This window comes from Aythya marila (assembly GCF_965140915.1).
Source record: "Aythya marila genome assembly, chromosome: 2".
NCBI lineage: Eukaryota > Metazoa > Chordata > Aves > Anseriformes > Anatidae > Aythya > Aythya marila.
In genome coordinates this window covers 131,035,197-131,058,743 of record NC_139043.1, presented here as the reverse complement: position 1 = coordinate 131,058,743, position 23,547 = coordinate 131,035,197, and the positions used below count along the sequence as shown (strand labels likewise).

The 23,547-nt window shown below is 38.2% G+C and overlaps 1 protein-coding gene across 2 annotated transcripts; it reads right to left on the bottom strand.

Annotated features, from left to right (window-relative positions):
- Positions 1-477: 477 nt before the first annotated feature.
- Positions 478-22,688, bottom strand: LOC309874975 (Y+L amino acid transporter 2-like). Of its 2 annotated transcripts, XM_082753854.1 has the most exons (11): positions 22,397-22,688; positions 22,225-22,319; positions 15,085-15,602; positions 12,340-12,465; positions 9,743-9,887; positions 8,698-8,821; positions 7,779-7,882; positions 7,236-7,332; positions 5,757-5,906; positions 3,984-4,167; positions 479-3,267 (listed from the first exon to the last, which is right to left on the bottom strand). In XM_082753854.1, the coding sequence occupies exons 3-11, from the start codon at positions 15,584-15,586 to the stop codon at positions 3,176-3,178; spliced, it is 1,524 nt and encodes a 507-aa protein (XP_082609980.1). In that variant the 5' UTR covers positions 15,587-15,602; positions 22,225-22,319; positions 22,397-22,688; the 3' UTR covers positions 479-3,175. The 2 variants fall into 2 exon arrangements, with proteins under 2 accessions (XP_082609981.1, XP_082609980.1); XM_082753855.1 differs by lacking the exon at positions 22,225-22,319 and having other exon boundaries at positions 478-3,267.
- Positions 22,689-23,547: the final 859 nt, after the last annotated feature.

Genomic DNA, 23,547 nt, shown 5'->3' with positions numbered 1-23,547 from the left:
ACCATGAGGCCTCCCCTCAGTCTCCTCTGCTCTGGACTGAACAAAGTAAGGGACCTCAGATGCTCCTCGTATGTCTTCCCCTCTAGACCCTTCACCGTCTTTGCGGCCCTTCTTCAGACACTCCATGGTAGTTTTATGTCCTTCTGATACTGTGGCACCGAAACTGCACACAACACCTGAGGTGAGGCCGCACAGTGCAGAGCACAATCCCTTCCCTCAACTGGCTGGCAGTGCTGGGCCTGAGGCACCCCAGGGCAGGGTCAGCTGTCCTGGCTGCCAGGGCACACTTAATTCAAATTCAACTTGCTGTCAACCAGAACCCTCAGATCCCTTTCCACTGGGCTGCTCCCCAGCCTCTCATACCACAGTCTGTATTTACAGCCAAGGTTGCCCCGTCCCAGGTGCAGAATCCAGCATGGAGCAACCCTGGTACAGACTGGGGGGTGAGGGGAAAAAAAAGAACTGGAGTTTCATTGTTTTCCCAATAAGCCAACTTACAAGAGGTAAGGTAGGGCAAGTTTCACTTGTAATACTATTTTTATGCCTTAAAACCACACAACTATTGCATTTGCCAAGGATCAAATGTTGATTTATTTAAATACTTCAGCATCTAGGACTTGGCTTTAGATATTTGAAAATAACTTACAAAAATTATTTGTAAGGAGTGAAAAATCAACAAACACATGAACATTTTTGAGATTCCAATGTCCATACACAATTTCAATAACATTATTCACATTTATAGCTTTGCATCTGACTACTGATATTCTTAGCATGTCTCCTGTCCCGAAAGAAAGAAAATGGAGGCTTGTGTGTTATGCCCAGAAAGTTAACAGATTCATGCAAAAACAGATTCAGGAGAAAAAAAAAAAAAAAAAAAAAAAAAAAAAAAAAAAAGTTTATCAGCTCAGAATTCTCTATGGAAATGGTCTTAGTTCATAGACTTTATAGACTTAGTTCATAGACTACCTTTGGTACCTGCTATCTGTTACCACCTGAGACATCACCTCATTTGTCTCAAATCACTTAGTAGCTTTGGTCCTGTTATGAATAACTTCAGAGGATGGTGCAGTGCTGTCCTGGTATGACACATAGCTCAGCACTAAGCACAGCTTTGAACTCTGGGGAGACAGATTGTCAGATTTTGCTCGGTACTGACTTCTAGGGTTTGTACTCTCTGCGTGCTCTGATAAAATCTGAGACCTTGATTCCATTATTCACCCAATGCCTTTAAAAAACGAGGTGAGAATGCAGTATTTCTGTAAAACTGTACAGCAGGATCAACATAGTGCTATACTGTAACAGAGGCGCTTGTGTATGTGTAAGTGGGAGTGTTCTGAGCTGGGCAAGCTAAATCACACCCTTTCCCTCTTAATGTTTTGTGACTGTGATACTAAAGTGATTTTAGTGCATGAAAGTCATAGCTTCGAAAAAGCAAAACATGCAGCTCTGATAGCTTCATGTTTACCTTGGTTTAGTGCATTTTTATCATTTGTACTCTGAATCAAAAGAAAGTCCCACCACAACTGCCATAATGGATGGCATAGAAACGCAAATAGAAGGTTTCACAGGAGACCTGTCAGCAAGCACAGGGCTGGAGATGCGTGGAATTATCATCTGGCAAACAACCTTAACATCATATGGAAGGAATGAAGAGAGGTTTCAGAAGCCACAATTGCCTTCTTCCATATTCCATTCGTCTTTCTCAGGGCTGACATAAATAAAAGACAATAATGCTAGAAGCTACAGGGATTTGTATAAGATTTAAAAAAGTACCTTACTTGGGATTAATTGAATAGGAATGATAAAAATTCAAATTATAAACAATATATGTTACATTCAAATATAATTACAGAAGAAGTATGACTTGCCAACAAGCATAACAAATGGTGTTATATATCAGCAAAGCAGACTAGAAATGGACCATCAATTTTTTTAGCCTAGGTGCCAAAGTTGGTTGTTTCTTTTCTTTCTCATGACAGTTATTTCATCTTCCATTTCGGGCAGCTAATTAGGACTGGTTTCACATTCTGTGTGCCAAACTGAAAAATGTTCAAGAGATTGAATGTAGTTCTTCACTGTCCTTTTATTTCATGACATATGCTGGTGGGTGCAATTGTCCAGCTGTGCGATGGGCATCTGAACGATGTGGAGAGCAGGCAGTGGGTGCAGGAGGCTCTCTGTATGCTGAAGAGCAGAGCTGCAGTTTGCTGTGCCAGCAGGAACTGCTGAGGCCAGTCCTGGGCAACCTGTGTTTGGTGGCCCTGCTTGAGCAGAGGGATGGACCAGGAGACTTCCAGAGGCCAACATCAACAATTCTGTGACTCTGATAGATCAGCCTGCAGGGTTGGGCCGTGGCTCAAAGGATTTTCTAAATATCAGTTGTTTTTAATTTCACCTTATGAATTCCTTAAATAAGTTCTACTGTGCAAAAAAAATGATGTGGTTTATGGGGCCACACTTGATACTTCTAGGCAAGCAGTGGACACTATGGGAATGTGTTTTCCCCAAATATAGATTAGCATTGAAAATACTGATTCTGCAAAAGGGTAACGAATGTGGGATATCACCAAAGGAAATTTTCTCACAAAACTTAAATGACTGAAAATTTTCATTTTTTCCATTTGGTACCATATATATGCTGGGAATTATGCATTAGAATAGTCTAATGCTAATTCTACAATGATTCAAAGAATATCTATCGGTATTAACTATATGTTTTTTATTTTGGCTAAGAATTTAATAATATTATTAGAAGTGCATTATGGTTTCTACTTCCCAACTCAGGTTTTGAATCTTGCAAATATTTGGTTTGATTTTTGTTAAATTTGTCAATTTATTTGTTAGGATTCTGATGGGATTTAATAGTTTTCATTTCACTTTTGCAATTATCTAATACTTAGCACTTATCTACTGATAAATATTTGTTCATAAGGTGCTTTATAGTTTCAAAATGTTACTCAATAACTGTTAACAGATGTTTTTTGTTATAAATTGTAAAACAGAGGATGACAAGTGGTTTATAAAACAAGAACAAATTTGTAGACATCAAACTGATGCATAGGACGATTGTTAGTGCTTTAGTTTAACTGAGGATACAGGGAGGACTTCAGGTTATAAAAAATGCTCCAGATAGGATGTGTCAAGGTGCAACTCTCAATGTCAAGGTGCAGATCTATTTGCTCTTGGCTTCTGTAGGTTCCATGTCTATGTCCAGGTCTGACAGTGCACAGAGAAAGAGCAGTTGAACGCATTTTGTTGTTTTAACTGTAACAGAGAACAAAAATGTGTAGCTGAGACAAAGTTATAATATCTTAGACATATATGTCAATTTTGAAGTATTGGAAAGACTACACAGATATTAGGAAAATCTTAAAAGAACAATGAATTGTATTAAACATATGTAATGAATAGATTAATGCAAAATAATAATAATAAAAAATAATTATACACTAAGTCTCTCTTATTTGGACCAATATTTCCATCAGACTGTCAGATTGACATCTGAGTTTAAAATGAATATAGATATTAAAGTTTTGCTTTTCAAGACCGACTGAACTTGAAGGGTAGAATCTAGCCTTCAGGCCATTTCATAATTTAGGAAAATGTATGGACTCTTCTGACTCAGATATTCCACTCCGTGAGGAGGAAGTGAAACAATGGCGTCCTAGTATTTCTGCCTTCCAAGATATCAAACTGTATGAGTTTATTCTTCACAATCCTACAGGACTGTTATTGAGCCAACATTTTGAAATGGCTCAACACCATCAATGACCATATTACATCCACATATTGGACTGGTTTGTGCAATTATGCATAGCTTTGTTTTCAGGGCCATGTGAAGAAGCAAATGATCTCAGACAAGCTGTGCACAGCGTAGCAAAACTTCATAGGGAAAAAAGAATTTAGGAAAAATTGTTCTTTCTTCTGATCAAGAATTCAGGATTCTGGCACAGTGACTAAGACAAGATGGTATCTCTTACCAGAAAGCCACTGCAGACATCTAGGCCTTTTTTCAAAAGGCAGGTGGACTCCCAAATAATATGCAGGAATGCCTGAGAGGGCAATACCAATGCCAATAAGGGAATTGATTGTGTCGCTGTAGAGAGGAACTATGACCAGGAAAAGGGAACATAAACAGTATATGATAGGGAAGAAGAGGTTCAGCTGTGGAAACAAAAATAAATAAATGAATCAACATTTAATAAAAGAAACAGTAAATATTCTACTGGAAAACATAATGTCAAGCTTTACAGATTAAAATTAGACAAGTCAATAGTAAAAATATAAATACTGACTACGTGACTACTATGTGCTGTCTATATCTTTTGAATGGTTACAGTCACATAAGTACAATTATGCTAGTGCATGCTGCTGAGAGCCTCTTGTTTGGTACAAGCCTGTGTATCTGACCATTTGGGAGTTTTCAGACCTGTACAAGCACAGCTCCCTTCCACATTAGTAAGAGACAAATCTTTGAAAGCAGTATTTTAAAATTAATAATAACGTAATGGGTAATTTTCCCTCTAAATTCAATCACAAATTTTTAATTGTAAATTTGAAATAGAAGAAACTCAGCTGGGCTTTCAGTCACCATTTTGATTCTACAAAACCTAATGGCTGATTTACAACCATTTTGCTGGGGTACTTAGCAATTATATCACAAATAAGGGAAATTGCAATAACTTCTTTATGGAATTCATTTTCACCAGAATGTTTTTCAGTGGCTGCAGTAATAAGCCTGCCTCAAGATGGCATTTGAATACTAGATGAAATCTGGAGAGTTTACTGGTAGAAATATTTATATTTCCTTATAAAAGTTAAAAATGGAGTAGGTGTTTAGCATACTTAACTCCTTTGTTTGAACCATGTTTTTTATAATCAGGATATTGCATTTAAACAGAAAAAAAAAGTGCTGGTAAAGAGAGCATGGGAGGTTAGGAAGACAGAGTAACAAGGAAGAAATATTTAGAAAGGCTTGAAAAGATGTGATGTTCATCTGGATTTTTCATAATTTTGCTGCATTGCTGCAGGGCTGAGATGCAGGTCATGAAACTAGGAGAGTGCAGTGAAACAGGAGCCAGCATGTAGCTTTTTGTGACTGGGGAAAGCTTTGGGTGCCCATCCCTGCTTCCCTGGGTTCCTGGATTAAACTAGAAACATACTGTATGTGTGTTTTATTTTTGTGCTGGCTCCCTTTCCTAACTGTTAGGCAGATGCCCTTCTGCAGGCAGTTATTAAGCTAGCATCTCACTGCCTATGACCTATGCAGCAGGAGGACTGAATACCTATTATTCAAGCTTTTGAACTTCTGCATGAGCAGAATTTGGGCTGTTTATGGGCTTTGGAGGGATTCTTGCTGAATTTTTAAGTTTGAGCAGAGTGTGAACTTCCCTGGAGCCCCCATCACATATTGAGTTTCCCTGTAAACAAAACCTAAAGGATCAAGAATGGGCCAAGAACCCCAAATATTTATTTAGTCTATTTATACTGAAAAGTCAGATTACATTTTCATGAAAAGAAAAAAGATAAACTGAAAATATCATTTCAACCTTACAAAGTAGCAGAACAAATGTTCTTGTGCAAACTCAGATAAGTTTTGCTCCTTTATTTCTTATCTTGTATGCTAACAGGATTTCTATGGCTGAAATAAATAGCCTATAACATAACTGGTAATGTTATGGTTCTGGTAGTATGGGTAACATAAACATGTGCATTAGCTGGCTGTTGCAGCTTATTTCCTCTCATTTACTTACTTTAATAGGCCGTGGCCTATGTGGCTGAGTATATCGCAGATATATTAGCCCTGCGATAGACAGACCCACAAAGAGCCAGTAGTTGAAACAGTAGTAGTTAATGAGGAGGAAGACATCTTCCACGAGGAGATATAGCAAAGTCATTAAGCCCTAGAGATAATAAAAAGAAAGACTTCTTAATGGGAAAATAAATACGTCATCTATAATAAAGAGGTAGTAAAGTTGTAAAAGGACCTGTTTCAAACACATTTAGCTGTTTAGCATCTTTGTCGGCCACATGTACAGTGGGATTGAGTACACCCTCAGAAAGATTCCCGATAACACCAAGCTGTGTGGTGCTGGAGAGGATTGCTAAGAACCCTTCTGTAGGCAACAGCTTACTTTGCTCTTCTGGTTGTCTTTAGTTTGAAAACTAGCTTTTAATTTAATTTCTCTTTTGGAGGCACTCACAGTGCACTCATAGATTGAAACCGTTAGAGTAAATTCTGTGGTATGCAGGTGTGCTATATACTCTGCATGGCAAGGATAAAATGAAACCTAAAATAGAAATTCAATGCCCGCTTTTACAAAAACAAGGAACAGAAGTATACAGTCTTCTTCTGATGCACAGAAAAAAAAATCCACTGGGAAAAAGGGGAATGGTGGTGTACTAAGGGAGTACACACAGCTCATCACACTAGTGCAAATAGAATTTGTCCAAGAAGAGTATCCATAACGAGACAATAATTATTAATAAACTATCTGGTGTCAAACAGGACCTGTATGATGCTGTATGTAACACAGGGTAAGGGGAGATACCAAATAAAATACACGTTCAAATAAAAAACAATAAAACACTCTTGAATGATTTCACTTTCTCTGCTTGTATGTACAAGCATCCTCCCCATCCCCCCCATTTTAATCTACTAGATTTATGGATTATTTATTAAAATCATTTGCACTAATTCTGTGGGCTACACTCCCTTGCTTTTTTGTCCTGACATTTATTTGTATTGTGAGAGCAGGAAAATGTAAATACGGGTATAGGCATCCAACAATAGGAATTTAAATTGAAATGCTTTAGCCCAAGTGTTTCTACAGCCCTAGAAAATCAGCCTATAGGAGGGTCTGAGAGATCTTTCTATCATTTTCTTCTCCCATGGACACTCTGAAGACTCACAGAAAGACTTAATTCCTGTCTACGTGTTACAAAGTTAGCCAATCTTTTAGCAGGGCTTCTGCTGTTAATTTTGATTACTTGCAAAGAGTGCCCATAATGTGAAACAGGCAATTCTCTTTCCACTGAAGAAAACCCACCAGAAAAAATAACACCTCCTACCTCTACCCTCAATGAATTTTAGAAATCCTGACCAGTTGAGGAAGAACTCCCCACCCACCTCAAGAGAAAGCAGGGAGGATGTGGAGCAGTTCCGAGGGCTCCATCCCCAGTGCTGCATCCCCAACAAACCACACCAGGCACTGGGCCAGGCTTTCACTTACATTAAAGAGAAGAGCAGGGACTGGTGTGAAACACTTTATGTGAATCAAGCTCAGACTGTCTGGGAGGTGTCCTTCTCTGGCTCCAACATAAAAAAGCCTAAAAGAAGACAAAACCAAAACCACCACCAAAACCAAACACAGACACAAGCACACAAAACCCGGACAGTTAGCTGAGGAATATGTTATTGCTTTTCGACAAAGACAACATTATTTTTTTACTCTATTGTAAATGCTGCTTTTTTCTCCTGTGCCTTTAGTTTATCAGCTGGTGCTGATCACCAACTGCTGGCACAAGATAACATGCCAGATTATAACAATCCCTACAGAATAAATGAACAATTCACCATGGCAAAAAATGTCACTTTTATAATGTAAATAATTCAGATTAATAGCAAATGATTCACACAGAATCACAGAATCACAGAATTTCTAGGTTGGAAGAGACCTCAAGATCATCGAGTCCAACCTCTGACCTAACGCTAGCAGCCCCCACTAAACCATATCCCTAAGCTCTACATCTAAAATATATCTTATATTTCATACCTAGATGCTGCAATTATTGAAGAGTTTAACCCACTGTAGCAGGACATGGCCACAGCTATAGGAATTATCCACTTAGCATAACTAAGGGTTTCACTGCCAAACGTCTGCAATGGAAAAAGAAAACAATAGTGAGGCCCATTACATTAAACATATGGACAATCCTGGGAAGCTCTTATGAGAACACAGCAGCCTAAATATAGTGTCACAGCCATTGCTTTTCTCTAACGCTGGCAATGACTTGGAAAATTAGAAATTGGATAAAATGATCAATATAAAAATGAAAATGACAGATAAATTAAAAAAGGATTTTGGAAAAATCAAGCTGAAAGCAACTTAATGGATGAAGATGTATTGATTACAATGTAATCTGACAAATCCTGGTTTCATTAATCCATGATTTATAATTGCACTTTTGTATAAAATATTGAAAAGTTTTTTTTTAAAAAAAAACATTTCACTGCATATTTTTGTGTTGAAAATATTGCTGCAGTCCTACAGCACTCAAAGTCACCCGATGTACATTAGAATGACAGCAAAAAAAACAACAACCAACCAACCAACCAAACAAAAAAAAAACCCACACCCAAATCCTGGTTCTTAAATTACCAAAATTTTCCAAAGCTCTTTCTCTGCTTGGCTTTAGTGAAAACATCTTTTATAGTGAATATTGTTATGTGCAGGATTTACAAAGTATAAAAGAGTATTTTAAAAGAGCAGATGAACCTTATATGCAACTTCTAATATACCAGGACTCCTATACATACACACATACAAATTAAAACAAAGCAAAAATCATCAACGTGGAAATACTTCAATTGTTTTGCTAATAAGTATGCTACCTGAGATTTTTCCACAGGGGAAAAGTATGGAGCTTACTTATATACAGTAACTTTTGTTTTTATCATTTTATTTAACTTACGACAGCCACTGCATCACTTGTGAGGAGAGCTGACATGTCCAGCACTACATAGTATGCTATATTAGTCATCAAGTAGATAATAGTCACAATAGGCATGGAAATTGCAATAGAAAGTGGTAAATTCCTGCAAAAGGAAAATGGCAAAATTATTCCACATTTTTTCAATAAAAAATTGTTCCCAAATTCAAACATTTCTAAATGTATACCTCCATCACTTTTGTGCAATCCAACATTTTTTAATCACGAGGTTACAAAATAAAGTGCAGCCATGTGTAGAACAATTCCATAAGCAGCTTAGTTGGCTGGTTGTGGGTCTGTCACAAATTTTAGAGAAAAATTGTGCATTTGTAGCTGAAAACTATAAACTGTTTTTTATATAAAGCAGTGTAAGAGAGCACTTAAGCAATGAGATTAATATACATGCTTAGGTGTTTTATTGATCGTAGTATTTTTTCCTAACTCATAACCTTTGTATGTCCCAAAACAAGGTGGACTATATCAGTGGGGTGGACATCCCTACAGAGAGGAGCAGGTGGCATTTCCAGTGCTACTGTAGACTTTTTTCATTTCTTGGTTAACATTTCATCTTTAGCAAATTTAAACAGTTAAGCTGTATTTCACATGATAAAACAGTCATAAACTTGACACATTCTTACTCTATTAGTGGCAAAAGCAGCCCTGGAAAATAAAGTAATTGCTTTGTCTGACTGAGAAGTGGGAGGTTTTAGAAGGCTGGGTGGACCCACACTTTTCTCTGCTTTCAGCAGAAATTTATTCTCGTCCTGCTTTAAAAATTCTGCCCGAAAGTGTAAGGTGTAAAATACGTACGTGTAGGAAAATGATTTATTCGTGTGATACAGTTGGTGAGAGATTACTATAATCCATAAGAGTTCTTGCACTTACTAGTACTTTTGGAAATAAGAGTTTTTGTAGAGAAAATGGTTGGAATAACTTCCATCAGAAACAAATAGAAAGCAGCTTGTCCTACCGTTGCCTGCCTTAGCAGAACACTTTCCTGTGCTCTGAAAGCAGAACATGCATTTACCTCTCAGGATTCTTCATTTCCTCGGTGACATAATTCAGGGTGTCCCACCCCGAGTAGGAAAAGAGGGCAGAGTATAGAGCCAGCGCGATCATTCCTGGGTCTGTTGCTGAGCCCTCGAAGGGAGCTTTCAGGTTTTCTGTTTCTCCTGTACAAAGAGCAGATACAATTTACCTATTACTCGTCAAAGGTTAGGACCTAGAAAGACCCTACACTAAACGTCTCACCTGCCCCCCCAAATAAAGCCCATTCAATCCTGGTTTCATTACTATACCTCAAAGTTGCATTTTTACTTGACAGATAGGAGAGGCATACAGACATTCAGACAGCAACAGGGAGACAGCAGAACATGTTTCCCCATGCTTGTTATTAGGACGTCACTTGTGAAATTCTACCAGAACTCACAGCTTCCCCTGCCTGGCACCGACCCCAAGGAGGGTGATGTGCTGAAGTGGCATTACACCCTCTCAGCCAGGGAGAAATGGTTTGGAAACCCAATTTCAATTCTCGAATCTGTCTCACATTTCCTCCTCTCCTAACCATGCCTTTATTGTCACCAGAGGAATTGTGACCAGTGGAGCGAGAACTTCTTGGGACACCATTCTCAGTAGGACGCTCTCTCCCACAAAGCAGTTCCCTAAAATTAAGAGAAGACACAGGAAAATCTTTTCTTTCACAATTGTCCTCTAGTTTAGATCAATCAGATGAGACAACAACCTGCATAAAGCTGCAAAATAGAAGAAATGTTCATGAAACTGCATGAATCTTCACTGCAGTGCTGAAAAGAGGAAGAAAGGCCTGTCTGAATTTGCAGAGGAAAGCGAACTATCTAACATAAATGGAAGTGGGTTTAGGTATTAAGGAAGACAGAAATACACTGAAACCTCTATTAGGGAAGAAAGTAAGGTCTTTCCTATAAAATGAAGCAACTTCACCATGTGGTTAAACTAAGGAATATACTGATACCACAAAAGCAATGCAATTGTTGAAGAACAGTAAATAGCAGTTTTTCACATTCATAAAAGTCTTTTTCTCTGGAGAATGCAAGAATCAAGGAAAGTGAACCTACACTACCCAAACGTGCTTCAGCAACATGGCTGAAGAAAATGGCAGGAAGGAACAAATAAAGGAAAAAATCCAATAGGATCAAGAAAAGCTTTCTAACTGTCAAACCTACTCAAAATTAGATACATTCACACTTTTTTTTTTTTTTAAAAAAAAAAAGAAAAAAAAAAAGAGGCATATCTGAGCACATCAGAAGGAGTATGGCAAGGCTAAAATGTGACAATTGTTCTTTCCATTGAATCATAGCATCACAGACTGAAGCAGCTGTTGAGTTTAAAAGAGGGCATTGACCTGGTCACAACTTCCTCCAGAAGTCTAGATCATTTCTCCTGCCAGTCCTTGCTGTATTTAAATGCCTGGTTCTGTTCAGACAAAGTAGAGATGAGACCTTTACCACTATTACAAGCCCTCAGCATTTTGCACTCCTTGCAGGATGGCTTCCTCTCTGCCTTTTTCCCTCCTGACCCCAGGTAACAACGTAAAGGAACCAACCTCAGGACTGCATTTATTTATTCAGATTTCTTTAGGCTTGAACAAATGTATGACAACTGACATGCACCACTATAGCTAAAGAAATAAAACAAAAACAAACAAAAAAACACAACACCCTCCCTAAGTCTGGTGTAGCTTTACAGTATAATAACTGGAGCCAAGGAAAGGAGAAGGCCAGAAAATACAGGAAAACAAGCTCTCTTGTTAGGTTTTACAAGCTAGTTTCTGCAGAAGAAAAAGACAATTCCTAAACCAAAGAGGGAAAACCATCTCTGTTTTAACTGAATAAAGACACAATGGCTATTTAGGGATTTCTTGGGAAAGGAAAATGAAAAAGAAACCTTAGTAACTAAGCAACAGAGTTGGAAGAGACTTCACTGCACCAGAGCCCAAACTAATAAAATCAAATCTGTTGTCATATGCAAAAATCAGAAGTAGCACTGGAATAAACGATCATTTTGCTGTTATGCAAATACAGTTCAGCCCAGTTACTGCTCATAAAAGATGGCTCATCCATCCTGTGATGCCTTATGATACCACAGTGATTCACAGGAGAGCAGTATTACAGCATTGTCCCCTGTTTCTAGGAATGAGCACACCCTCTCACCACTGACTAGGGGCTCATTCCTGTAGCTGAAGAAAAGAGCAAGTTCCTTCTTCCTCTGATATCTGCTATGCTGCAGTGCCCCAGAAGAAGGAGCAACACTAGTCTACTAACTTTCACTAGCATGAGACAGAGACACTGAGGCTAACTTTAATCTGGTTAACACCAAACTGATGTTAATTCAACTGCTATCTGCTATTCAGCCTTGCAGTGTAGGACTTGGTGTGCACTGGTTTGCCACAATAAGGACAGAAGAATAATTAAACCACTGGTGCTTAGTGAGCCATAGAATTTCTCTAATCTTCCTATGACAGACAACTTTTTCTGAATAAATAATACTTTGTATACAAGTCTTATAGCGTCTGATCCTCCTGCGTGGATTCTGAAATTCATGTATGGTTCATTTTTAAGAATTTGCATAAAGTAAAAATATTCTTACCTTTACCAATTTTGTAAAGGCCAACAGCTATCACCAAGATAAGAGCCATAACTTTCGCATACGTGAAAACATCTTGTACGCGAGTTCCCCACTTCACATTAACACAATTAATAAATGTTAAGGAACCTGTAGAGAAATGTAATATGTATGAGAGGAGCACAGTATGTTTGGCATCACTATTTCAAATGTTCCTTACAGAGAGCACTTTTCTTTCAAGAAATACAACAGAATCAAATGCCAACATTCCAGGACCACCTAGATTTATGAAGATGAATGAAATACCTGTGGTGCTTACTCCAAGACAAGAGATAGGAAGAAATTACCAAATTTTGAATTTTAGGATAATCCCTGTTCCTTTTAAATAATCTTTAAACCTTTAAATTTTCTTAAAATTAACAGGGTTGCTCACATGTAGATGTGATTTCTTTACATCCATTTTTTGCACTGAAGTTCTCCTTGAATCAGACTGAAATTCTCCTGAAGCTCTCCTTGCTGATTCAAGCTCTAGTTACATAAAGAGTAAGGACAGCTTTTGCACCAAGGGGTTTGGATGCTCTTTGCAGGACACTGAGCTCAAAATGAAAATGCTCAAAATGAAAACCACTTAGAAGCCTTTCTTTATAGTGAGGAAATTAGCATCCAACTGCAGATGCTCATAGGACTTTTGTCTTCATTGTCACAAGCAGCTCTACATATTTGACTGGGTGTCCAGCCAGCTGTCAAAGTAATGATGCACCTAACTCTTTATGGAATCAGGACCTGATTTGTTCTTAGTATTCCGTATTAACATATCAACATTGTGCAATAGGAACAAAATTTTATTTTTATTCTGGTGTTAAAAACCCCAAGAGGTTATATAATAATTGTTCCTACTCCGTGTCAGGTTTGAATATAAGTTAAACATGCCTGTAAATAAAGGACTGCTGAAAATCTTGCTCTAGTAAATGTGGCATAGACATTGAAATATGTTTTATGCTCTGTAATTAAAAAAAAAAAAATCTCTTTTCAAGGATTTAACAACATATGTCTCATTTAAAAATAAAGTAATATATACCAGTAAGTGCTAGAATTGGAGCAAGTATTTCTAAAAAAGCATAGAATATGTGTTGACTGAAGTTTTTAATACTGAACATTTATGCATCTTTCATGATGCTATAAAGTGCTATTTGAAACACAGCAAAGGATACATTTACTTCATATGTATGTAACACAACATGTATTATGTGCTTCAGTGTCATTAAATTCAAGGCAGCAGTATCTTTCCATAAGATTCCCAGTAAATCATACAATGTACAGATGTAAATGTTCTCTGCACTGTCTTGGTGAGGTGCCAGCTAAATCTACTGCTCCCAAGCCTTATCAAAATTGTTCAAGCTAGTAATAAGCTTGCTATCTGACACTGCATATCGCAGTCAATATAATAAACTGTAATTTTCCCAGCAGTCTGGGCTGCTACCCAAAATGCTGGTTGTAGGCCTGGTCAGCTAATTTTCTGTATGAGAAAGCAGCAGCTGCCAGCCACACCTGGTGCATGAGCTCATGGAAATCAGAGGTACTAGAGTACACTGCGGATGATTCACATGAAGACTACAGCAGGAATAACTAATAAAAAAAAAAAAAAAGGGGGAAGAAAAAAAGTCTTGAAGAAACATCAGTATTTGAAGACTGGTTTTCTTAAGTGACTTCAAGAGAGGCATGTAGAACACTGGGAAAATTAATTTTGGTCTAATAAATAAATGCTTTCCTGTGCAAGTGGAGACTTTCAGCTGATAAAAGTTTTTTTTGGAAAAGGGTTAGTTGCCTTTTAGAGTGTGGAGTGGCCACGATGGTCTCAAGTTATATCATGGAGCCTTCTTCAGAAGTGAACTTCTTCTGTACCATGCTGGTGAGAGTCGGGGCTACAGAGAGAACATCTTTGCAGAACTGTCAGTATACATTATACTAACTTTAAATTACCCATCCCTTTAGAAGTTTTTGTTGCTATACAATTTAAGCCATTTAAAAAAAAGATCATACTATAGCATAGTGGGGAAGGGAAGGGAAGGGAAGGGAAGGGAAGGGAAGGGAAGGGAAGGGAAGGGAAGGGAAGGGAAGGGAAGGGAAGGGAAGGGAAGGGAAGGGAAGGGAAGGGAAGGGAAGGGAAGGGAAGGGAAGGGAAGGGAAGGGAAGGGAAGGGAAGGGAAGGGAAGGGAAGGGAAGGGAAGGGAAGGGAAGGGAAGGGAAGGGAAGGGAAGGGAAGGGAAGGGAAGGGAAGGGAAGGGAAGGGAAGGGAAGAATGACCTATCTTGACAAATTTTATGGAAAAGAATTTGAATACTGTCCATCTACTGGAGGATAGACTTGTTAACACTTATCCCTGAGGAGTATGTGGTCGCTACTCAATTTTTCCTGAGACAAAACTCATATTAGGCAGAATATTTTTTAATTTCATCTTAAATGATTTGCAAGATATAGGGGAGAGAGGACATAGACCATGCATGGGCTGCAAATTAGACCCATGATTCACAGAGATATGTTTAATCGGCAACCACAATTTCCCTCAATTTGTTGGAATTCTCCTCTTCCTTCTAATAATCTCAGCCTCAAATAAAATACAAAACAAAAAGCATATGAGTTCCTCAGAATATGTTCTATGGAGGCAATAATTATTTTCATGAAAAATAAAGGCATAAAAATTCTGAAAAATATCCCTGTGCACCTACAATTATATATATATATTTTTCTAGCAATCATAACTTTACTTACAAATACAAGCAGCTGCAATCAACCTAACTGCATCATACGGTGGCTCGCAATGAGGAAAAATTGGTTGAACAATATAGTTAGCAAATGTGATTGCTATCACGGCCTGAGTTGTTGGTTCGATAATTAGCAAAGAAGACCACAGTCTGATGAAGGCCACAAAGGCACCAAATGCTTCCAGGATGTAGGCATAGCTGGCTCCAGATTTAACAATGGATGTTCCCAATTCAGCATAACACAAAGCTCCAAACAGTGAAAACATTCCGCCAAGAGCCCAGATGATTAGAGAGAGTCCGTAGGAAGCACTGTACATTAAAACCCCTCTGGGAGATACAAATATCCCAGAGCCAATCATGTTCCCGACAATTAAAGAAACTCCATTTAGTAATGTAATTTCTTTTTTCATCTGCATTTTATCACTTGTGTCTGCCATATCGTCCATTTCAGCTTTTCCAGTCTTGGATTTGGATTTTTTATTGCAGCATATTCGCCAGGGTGCCGGCATCTTCAACTACCATTACCTGGAAACAAGAGGAGAGGACATCTTTTGTAAAGCATGTGGCATCAGAGACATGAGTAAGATAATTACTGTACAAGACACAAATGGTACAAAGAACAACTGTTTTGCCTGCTTTCATCTTGTAGTCCAGGAACCACATACTAGTGGATCTTCGTACCTTTCACCCTTGCGTACCTTTTTAATGGATGAATGAGAGGTCACTGTCCTTGGTCACAGATCCTGTAACTTTCCTTTCTTCATTTCACATTCCTGAAATTGAACTCTGAGTTCACCTTTGTCATCTGTATTGACTTGTAAGTCTACATGATGCTACTGAATTAATCTTAGGGAAGAAAGAGATACCCTTCCTATGGAAACATCCTCTAATAGAACTGAAGTGTCCCACACAGGTATACCTCTCTCTAAATTATGCTGATATCCCAGGAAGAACTTTGTTTCATTATTCATATATATATATATATACATATATATATAAATCAAATCATATACATCTGAAAATTGTCTACTGAAGAACACAGGAAAAAGAAAAAAATATATACTCAAAAGCTCCAGCTTCAGGTGGTTAATGTTAATGTGAGGATGAGGAAAAGAGCTTTAGCTGTTTGTTCCAAGAGATGAGATTACGGCTGCAGTGAATAATGCATCTTGTTTAGTTATTAACCTCACTTGACTTCTGGGCGAAAGCCACTCGCATGCACAGGGATTGAATTTTGAACACCCTGTTCCTGGAACACGTTCATACAAGGGAGCCCAATATAACATGTTTGTGAGAGCTTCCAGCACCACTGCTCGCAGGGCAAGATCCAAATGCAGCAGGAGCTGGGGAAAACTACCCAACTGTGTAGTTGCAGAGATAAATCAGCCTCGTGCACACATCACACCCCTCAGGCACTGCAGTGGTGAGGGATGCGATGGGGAAGGGAAATGTAGCAGCCTGGATGGCAGTGATTGTCCCCTGACTACAGACATTCTTGGGTCAGGCTTACTCATACCAATGCTTGCTTAGAACAATGACCTTTTTTTGGTGCCTGCCTCAAGAGAAATTAAATTCTCTCTCCTTTTCCCTCCCTCACTACAAAGCACTTCCAAAGAAAACTTCCTCAAAATCCTACGAGATAAAGCAAAGCTGTGTGTGTAGTGCAGAACAAAACTCTTCCACATGACACTGGCTGAAAACATTTGATTGCAAATATGTTGTTAAACTGTGGATCAATAACCATTAAAAAAAATAATCCTAAACCTCCTGAAAATTTTGCTTTCCTTTGTAATGTATGTCTGTTGTAGCAGCCCTGAATAATTTATAATGTGCATTCCTTTATAGCTTTTTTGGGGGGGCAACTCCTTTGCCCCATCCCTGGAGGTGTTCAAGACTAGGTAGGATGAGGCCCTGGGAAACCTGATGTAATGGGTGGCATCCGTGCCCTTGGCTGTCACTGCATTTGAATATTTATCTGGATATATATCTGATACATATTTTAATATATCTTTGAGATCCCTTCCAACCCAAGCCATTCTGTGACTCTATGAACTCAGTCTCCTAGTTGATCAAATAACTAATGAGGCCTGATGAGGATTAAAGATTAAAAGATGTCAAACTCTCTTTAAAGATTAAATGCTTTCCTCATCCCAAATGTACTTCTTTAACCGCAGAAGCACTGGGGGAACAATGAAGTAAAATTAAATGTTAATTTTTGCCATAGGTGTTCAAGCATGACAGCTGAGTCTTCCACCCTGTGCTGACCTTTTCTTCACACACAGGTGGTTCCTTTTACTTTTCACTTTGTCCCTCGAAGAACAAAAAACATCACCTTGGTCTGGGGGAGAAATTTCAGGCATCAAATACACCAGTCATGTGTTTCCCTTAAAATTCCTAATGAGCATACCCAGTTTCTTACCACTGACACAAGTTTTATGATGTTGGGAAATAAGAAAGAAGGGAAAAGGAGAGAAGAGAGATGGGGGTGGAAAGGAGAGGAGAGTTAATATTTCCAGAAGCTCCTGTCTCTGTTTCTGTTCTCCATGGCTACACAAGATGTTGGCAGGAGCCCTGTCCTGTGACTGCAGCTGTTTGGACAGCCCATCAGGACAGCAACACACTGGAACTTCAGGCAGAGCTTGGTTTAACTCTTAAAATCCACAATTTGGCAGCATACTTGGTATAAAATTACATTGTGCTTTTTCTGCCTGATCTGGGCTTTTTTATATGCATTTTTTTTTCCTGGCTCATTCACAGCTCTGGGTCTGAGCCAAAATGCACAGGTGTGGGCACAGCTCAAAGGGAGTCAGAATTTGAAATGCAGCTGTTCCTGAGATGATCTGAACGTGGAGCTATGCAAGTAGAGTGATCAAACCAGCGGCTATCTGTTTTCCTTAAATGAAGTCTCATTGATAATTGAGATAAAGTTGTTTGCCTGTAAAGTAAGACACATAATGCAATTGATAGGTTGTCAGTAGTACAGGTAACTTACGTGCATGACATCAAACCTGAACTTTGATGCTTAGTTAAAGATTACATTATTTTTTTCAGTAACAATGTTCTGCATATTTTTCTTCTCTTGTGCTAGCAAAAGATTATTTCAGATCTCTAAAAATGTGTAACCAGAGCTGTGCAGGGAAATATTTATTTCATAAATAAGTGACCTTGGATAAAAACATTTTGAAAGAAAAAAATTAGAACAAGAAAAAGTTCAAACTTCTGTACTTTGGGAAATGCTACATTAGCAAAACTTTTAACCAGACACTGAGTTAAGTTCACAAATAGGAGCAGCCTGAGAATCAAAGGATAAGAGATTCATTTTCCATATTGAAGAGGTGTGAATGTGCTTGAGTTCCCCAATGTATGTCAGCTGAAACTCTGCAAGAAAGTAGCTCCCTAAGGACAAAGCCTTTTGGGGAGCCTTGCTCCCTCCCTGCTCCAAGTCGCAGTATTCCCACTAGATTTGACAGTGCACTAGTCTCATTCAGTAGGGTCATGATATTGAAGTTTTTCCCTCTTTCTTTCCTTCTTTAGGACTATGTCTTCCTTAAATAAACAAGGTTTTACTTAGGACTCATACTAGTTCCCAGCAAGATATTAAGAAAATTAGGAACCGTTTTCCTGTACAAATGTTCCTGCAGAATAGCAGAACTACGACGCTTGTCACAAGTGCAAAGATTTTACTGCTGTTACAATCCAGAGAATGGCAAAAACGTTTGAAAGGGTGCCATGGTCTATTGCCATGGTCTAATCCTTTCCCATATTTATAGCTTCTGTTATTTTATTCCTACCAACCCTGACCCACAGTCTTGTCTTTTGCCTTGCCATACTATCATTAATGTCACTTCACCTTCATGTGTCATGTACTCTTCAGCCTGTTGTCTCCCCCTCTTGGGACCATCATTACTGCTTCTGCCTTGAACTGCTGAGCAGAAAAGCTTACATTAAGACTCACGGGTCAAATACGATTCTGTTCACTGTCACTTAGGCATCTCTGTAGGTGATATTTCAAGGCACATAATCCAAGCAAAAGCCAGTACTACCTAATGTCTGGGAGGGCTTTCATGATGGGGACACCTATCACAGCTATACCAAGTTGACTTCTTACATGGGGTGGCCATATTCAGTTGCAAAAACCTTCATTATAATAGGCAACAAATCCTTACAGTAAATTATTTAGCAGACAGGAAATCAGAATGGCTTCCTAAAAGTGCCATTCTGAGATTTATTGTATGCAGTAATTAAAAAAGGGAGGTTCTTTCCATTCTGGCATTCCTCTTTAACATGGCAGAAAGTGCAAAGACTAACTTCATTGCAATAAGAAAACTTTATGACATCGAAAATATATGTACAGGTATTTCAGTCACTCTTGTGTTTGACATCTGAAATGCAGGGCATAAAGGCTTCATGGCATGAGGGGAAGTCCATGCTTTATGAGTCCCTATGGACTGTGGAAATCAGAGGCTCAGACAGGTATGAGCATGCTGATGCGCCTCAGAGGCTTCATCAGGCAAGTGAAACAGCTGCAAACACTTGCTTGTGCCTTGGCTGGCAAATCATCTCCACCACAGAACTCTAAAATCCTGTTTGCATACAGGTCCTGTTCTTTCTTAGGGGCAAATTGAAGAAAATTTTCCCCTTGGAGAGGAAGTAAAAAGCCTTGAGCACAAATAGGCATGATGGCCCTGAATTGTTTGCAGTCTCATGTAAAGGAGCACAACAACTATCTGTACAAAAAGCAGCAGAAAGGAAATTGTAGACTGTCAGCTGGGAAGTTAAGAAAAATGATACCATAAAGAGATAATTGTCAACAGACAATTTTTAATTTTTTTTTTCACCTCAAGTCACCACCAGAATTCATGTAAAAGTGAAGAAGGAAGGGACAGTTTACTACAGCTTACTAATAGTTGAGAACCAAAGCTGAACTAAAGCCAATTCTTCCATAAATTAGCTCAGGACTGGTTTGGCAGGGTAGGATTTTCTCAAACACTTCCCCATCCTTCAGGGATCTACAGCCTAATGAGTGACTGCCTCCTTCTTGAGGAGGTAATTAACCTTTGCCAAATGATTGAGCAAGGCTTGGTCAGGTGTTATGGAAGTGTGACGTCTAAAGGACCGCTCACAGAGACTTCCAGAGGGACTGAGCTGCATTAGGCTGCTTTGAAATTCCCAGCTTTTAGTTCAAGAAATACTAGTAGATAGCTTAGAGGATCTTTTTGATGGCCAACATAGTTCCCCTTAACAGATTCCCTTACAAAAGGAGGGCATTTAGAAGGTCATATCCTATCAACAATGCTGGAAACATGCTAGGCATCAAATTTACTACTTAATGCTATTTCAAATAACTTCACAGTCTTTAAAGTACTTGATTATCTACTGCCATGTAATTTCTCAATAATGAAAGTCTGCTATGCTATCAATAAACATAGAAAATTCAAACCAGGCAATAAAACTGAAAAAAAAAAAAAAAAAAAAAAAGGTTTCCTAGTTTTCAGTTAGATAATGAATGATGTTAAAGATATCTAAAAACAAAATCTAGAATATTTTAAATATGTCTGCATTATAAGCCAATATTTGTGTAGAAAGACATTAAAAAAATTGTGAGAAGTCTCAGTATCTTTTTCAAGTACATTCTGGCTATTTTTTTCCTGTGTGTAGTAGAACAATCAAAAATGAGGAAAACAAAACAAAATAACATCAAAAATACAGAATATATTAAAAAAACAACCAATCAAATGAAAAACAACAACAACCAACATATACCTTTATATTAATAGCTACTATGGAAGGAAATCAGATGAGCCTGAAGTTTTCATCATGACCAAAAATGTGTGGATCAAACTTCAAAACACTGTTCCTAGGCATGAACTTCAGCAAATCTTAAAGGGAATATTAATGATAAATAATACTGTCGAACATTTTCCAGTGTGAGGGAAGATGAAGCAAACAAAACAACATTATGCATTAAGAAGGAACAGCATGAAATAAAACAGCAATTGAAAAAAAAATCACTTTGATCTCCTCTGAAGAAAACATCCCACTCAGTAGGAAGTGATCAGCTTTCCTTTTGTTTTTTAAATTTTATGTTTATAAAAATATTTGATGAATTAATGCTTCAAATGCTCCAGCCACATTAGCATGCTCAGAGGCTGATTTTCCCAGATGAGGAACCTGCTCCACCCCCAGTACTCCATTCCCACCCCAAAGCAAGGCACAGAGGATATTTGAGAGAGAAGCTACTCTAGTCCAAATCTAAGGGAGAGATGAAAAGAGAAAGTGGCAGCTTACACGTTTGCTTCCTTCATCAGAGAGGCTACTGTAATTGAGTAGGGACTGCCTACCGCTGCTCTACATAAGCACACATCTGTTTCACCAGGACAGCGTAGTTATTTCTAGTATGAATAGCCTCTTCTCTCACTCTCAGTTTAGCCCTGAGCTGCTATTTTTATTATGGTATTACGTGAATGCTAAAATCAATGAGAGCTTTCAAGAAAGAAGATCCCAGACTCTCCTGGAACGTGGTTTCTCCAAACAACCTCAACTGAGGTCATTAGCAGGCAGAAGACAGCTCACAGATCAGCTGCTCTCTATTCCTTAGAAAGTCGTGACAGAAATAAGACAACAGGGAAGGTGAAAAACCAACCAACCAACCCAAATAAAAACAAAACCCCTTCACCCACATGCCACTGAAGACAAGAACAAGTTTCCCAGACATTAACAGTAAGTGAATGTAATCTAATTCCCTCCTGTTAATTTAGAAAGGCACAATGAGACATGTTTCTAACACCGTGCAAAAAGAATACATTTATTCTTCTTGGATGAGTTGGCAAAATAGAAGTATATTCAGAGGAGTAATCATAGTTAATTGAAAAACCTACGTATTATTTCATTTCAAACAACTTAATGTTTACCTGTGCACTTTTTGTTATATTTTCTTCTATTCTATTCAGTATTAAATTATTTAACAACTCTGTTATTTTTCTTAACCACAAAGTTAGGTATCTGTGGACTTTCTGTAAGATTTCTGTAATAATTTCTGACAAGATGCATGATACATAAAACATGCTGATCTGGTATAAAGATCTTATTTAAATTAAATAAGCTTTAAAAAAGGGTAAAAAAATAAGCAAAGACAGAAATAACTTACCCAATGTATTCACCTTTGTCTTCTGAAACAATATATTGCCCTCCCTTTGAAGTACTTTTGGAAGAAAGGAGCCAGTATGATATGCAGCACAGTATCTACCAAAATAAGTAAAACCTCAGAAAATAAAGTCTTCTGGGCAGATCATATAGTTAATGAATGCAAGAACACTAACCTGGGATTTTTGTTTTCCATGAACAACAAGACCAATAGTAAGGCATGGATTTGTATTCTTGTGTCAAAGGGCATTTGGAAGGAGCTGATCCGGCAGATCAAGAGTCTTCAGTCGCTGGACTGAGTTGAAGCACCAGATAACAGGACTTAATAAGAATGGGCTACTAATCCAGAGAGGAAAGTGAACTAATTGAATTCAAACACAGATATCCCTCCAGTCAGCCCCGGTAATCCCACTGGAAAATGAGCAGGAGAGCTGCATCGTGTTGCATGTTCCATTCTGTAACCCACAGTGACACAAAGGAAAAATACTAACAACCCAAACCTTTCTATCCTAGGTCAGTGCTCCTCCTATTTCTTCCTTTTAAAGTAACATCTTGTAAAAACATGCTTTCAGGGATGGTTTTTTTTTTTTTTCAGAGACCTGAGAGAGGTCTGCAGTTAATGTTTACATGGAAATGGCTGCTTTCTTTTTTTAAACACTATTAAACACAGGTACACGTTAAGTATTTTGAATAAACAGCCTCCAAGTGATTTTATTTGAAGTTATTTATCCCTGAAAGCTCTCTTAGCCTGCATGGAAAGATTGCACAACTTCAGCTGCCTGCAAGCCTCTGGTTATGTATATTATAATATATCAAAACACATTTTGGCAACAGAACTGTTTTGCAGGCATGTTATTCTCTGCTGGGAGAGCAGAGAGGCTGAGTGCCACATTCTTTAACCAAAGCCTCTGTCATTTTAAACTGTTTTTTGCTCCCATCTGGGCAGTATTAACAGACTATAGCCTAAAAAGTAGGGCTGCAATCCTGTTTTCAAGAATGTATAGTTACTTTCACTCTGAAATTTGAACTTGTCATGCTTCTCAGTTTGGGCACAGGACTGTTTTTTTTTGTTTGTTTGTTTGTTTGTTTGTTTGTTTTTTTTTTTTTTTTTGTGCTACCTTGAGGACCTCTGTCATCAGGCATTAGCCCCCTCTTAGAGCTGGCAAGCACCTTTACTATGTTCATATACCCACCCCTTGAGCCAGCTTCAGTCCACTGCTTTAGTTCAGTAGAGGCTGCATGTTGGAACATGAAACAAAATGTTTTCTTCATTAATGCTTCCCGTATTATTATTGGCCTTATTTGACATTTCCCACAAATTTAGAGC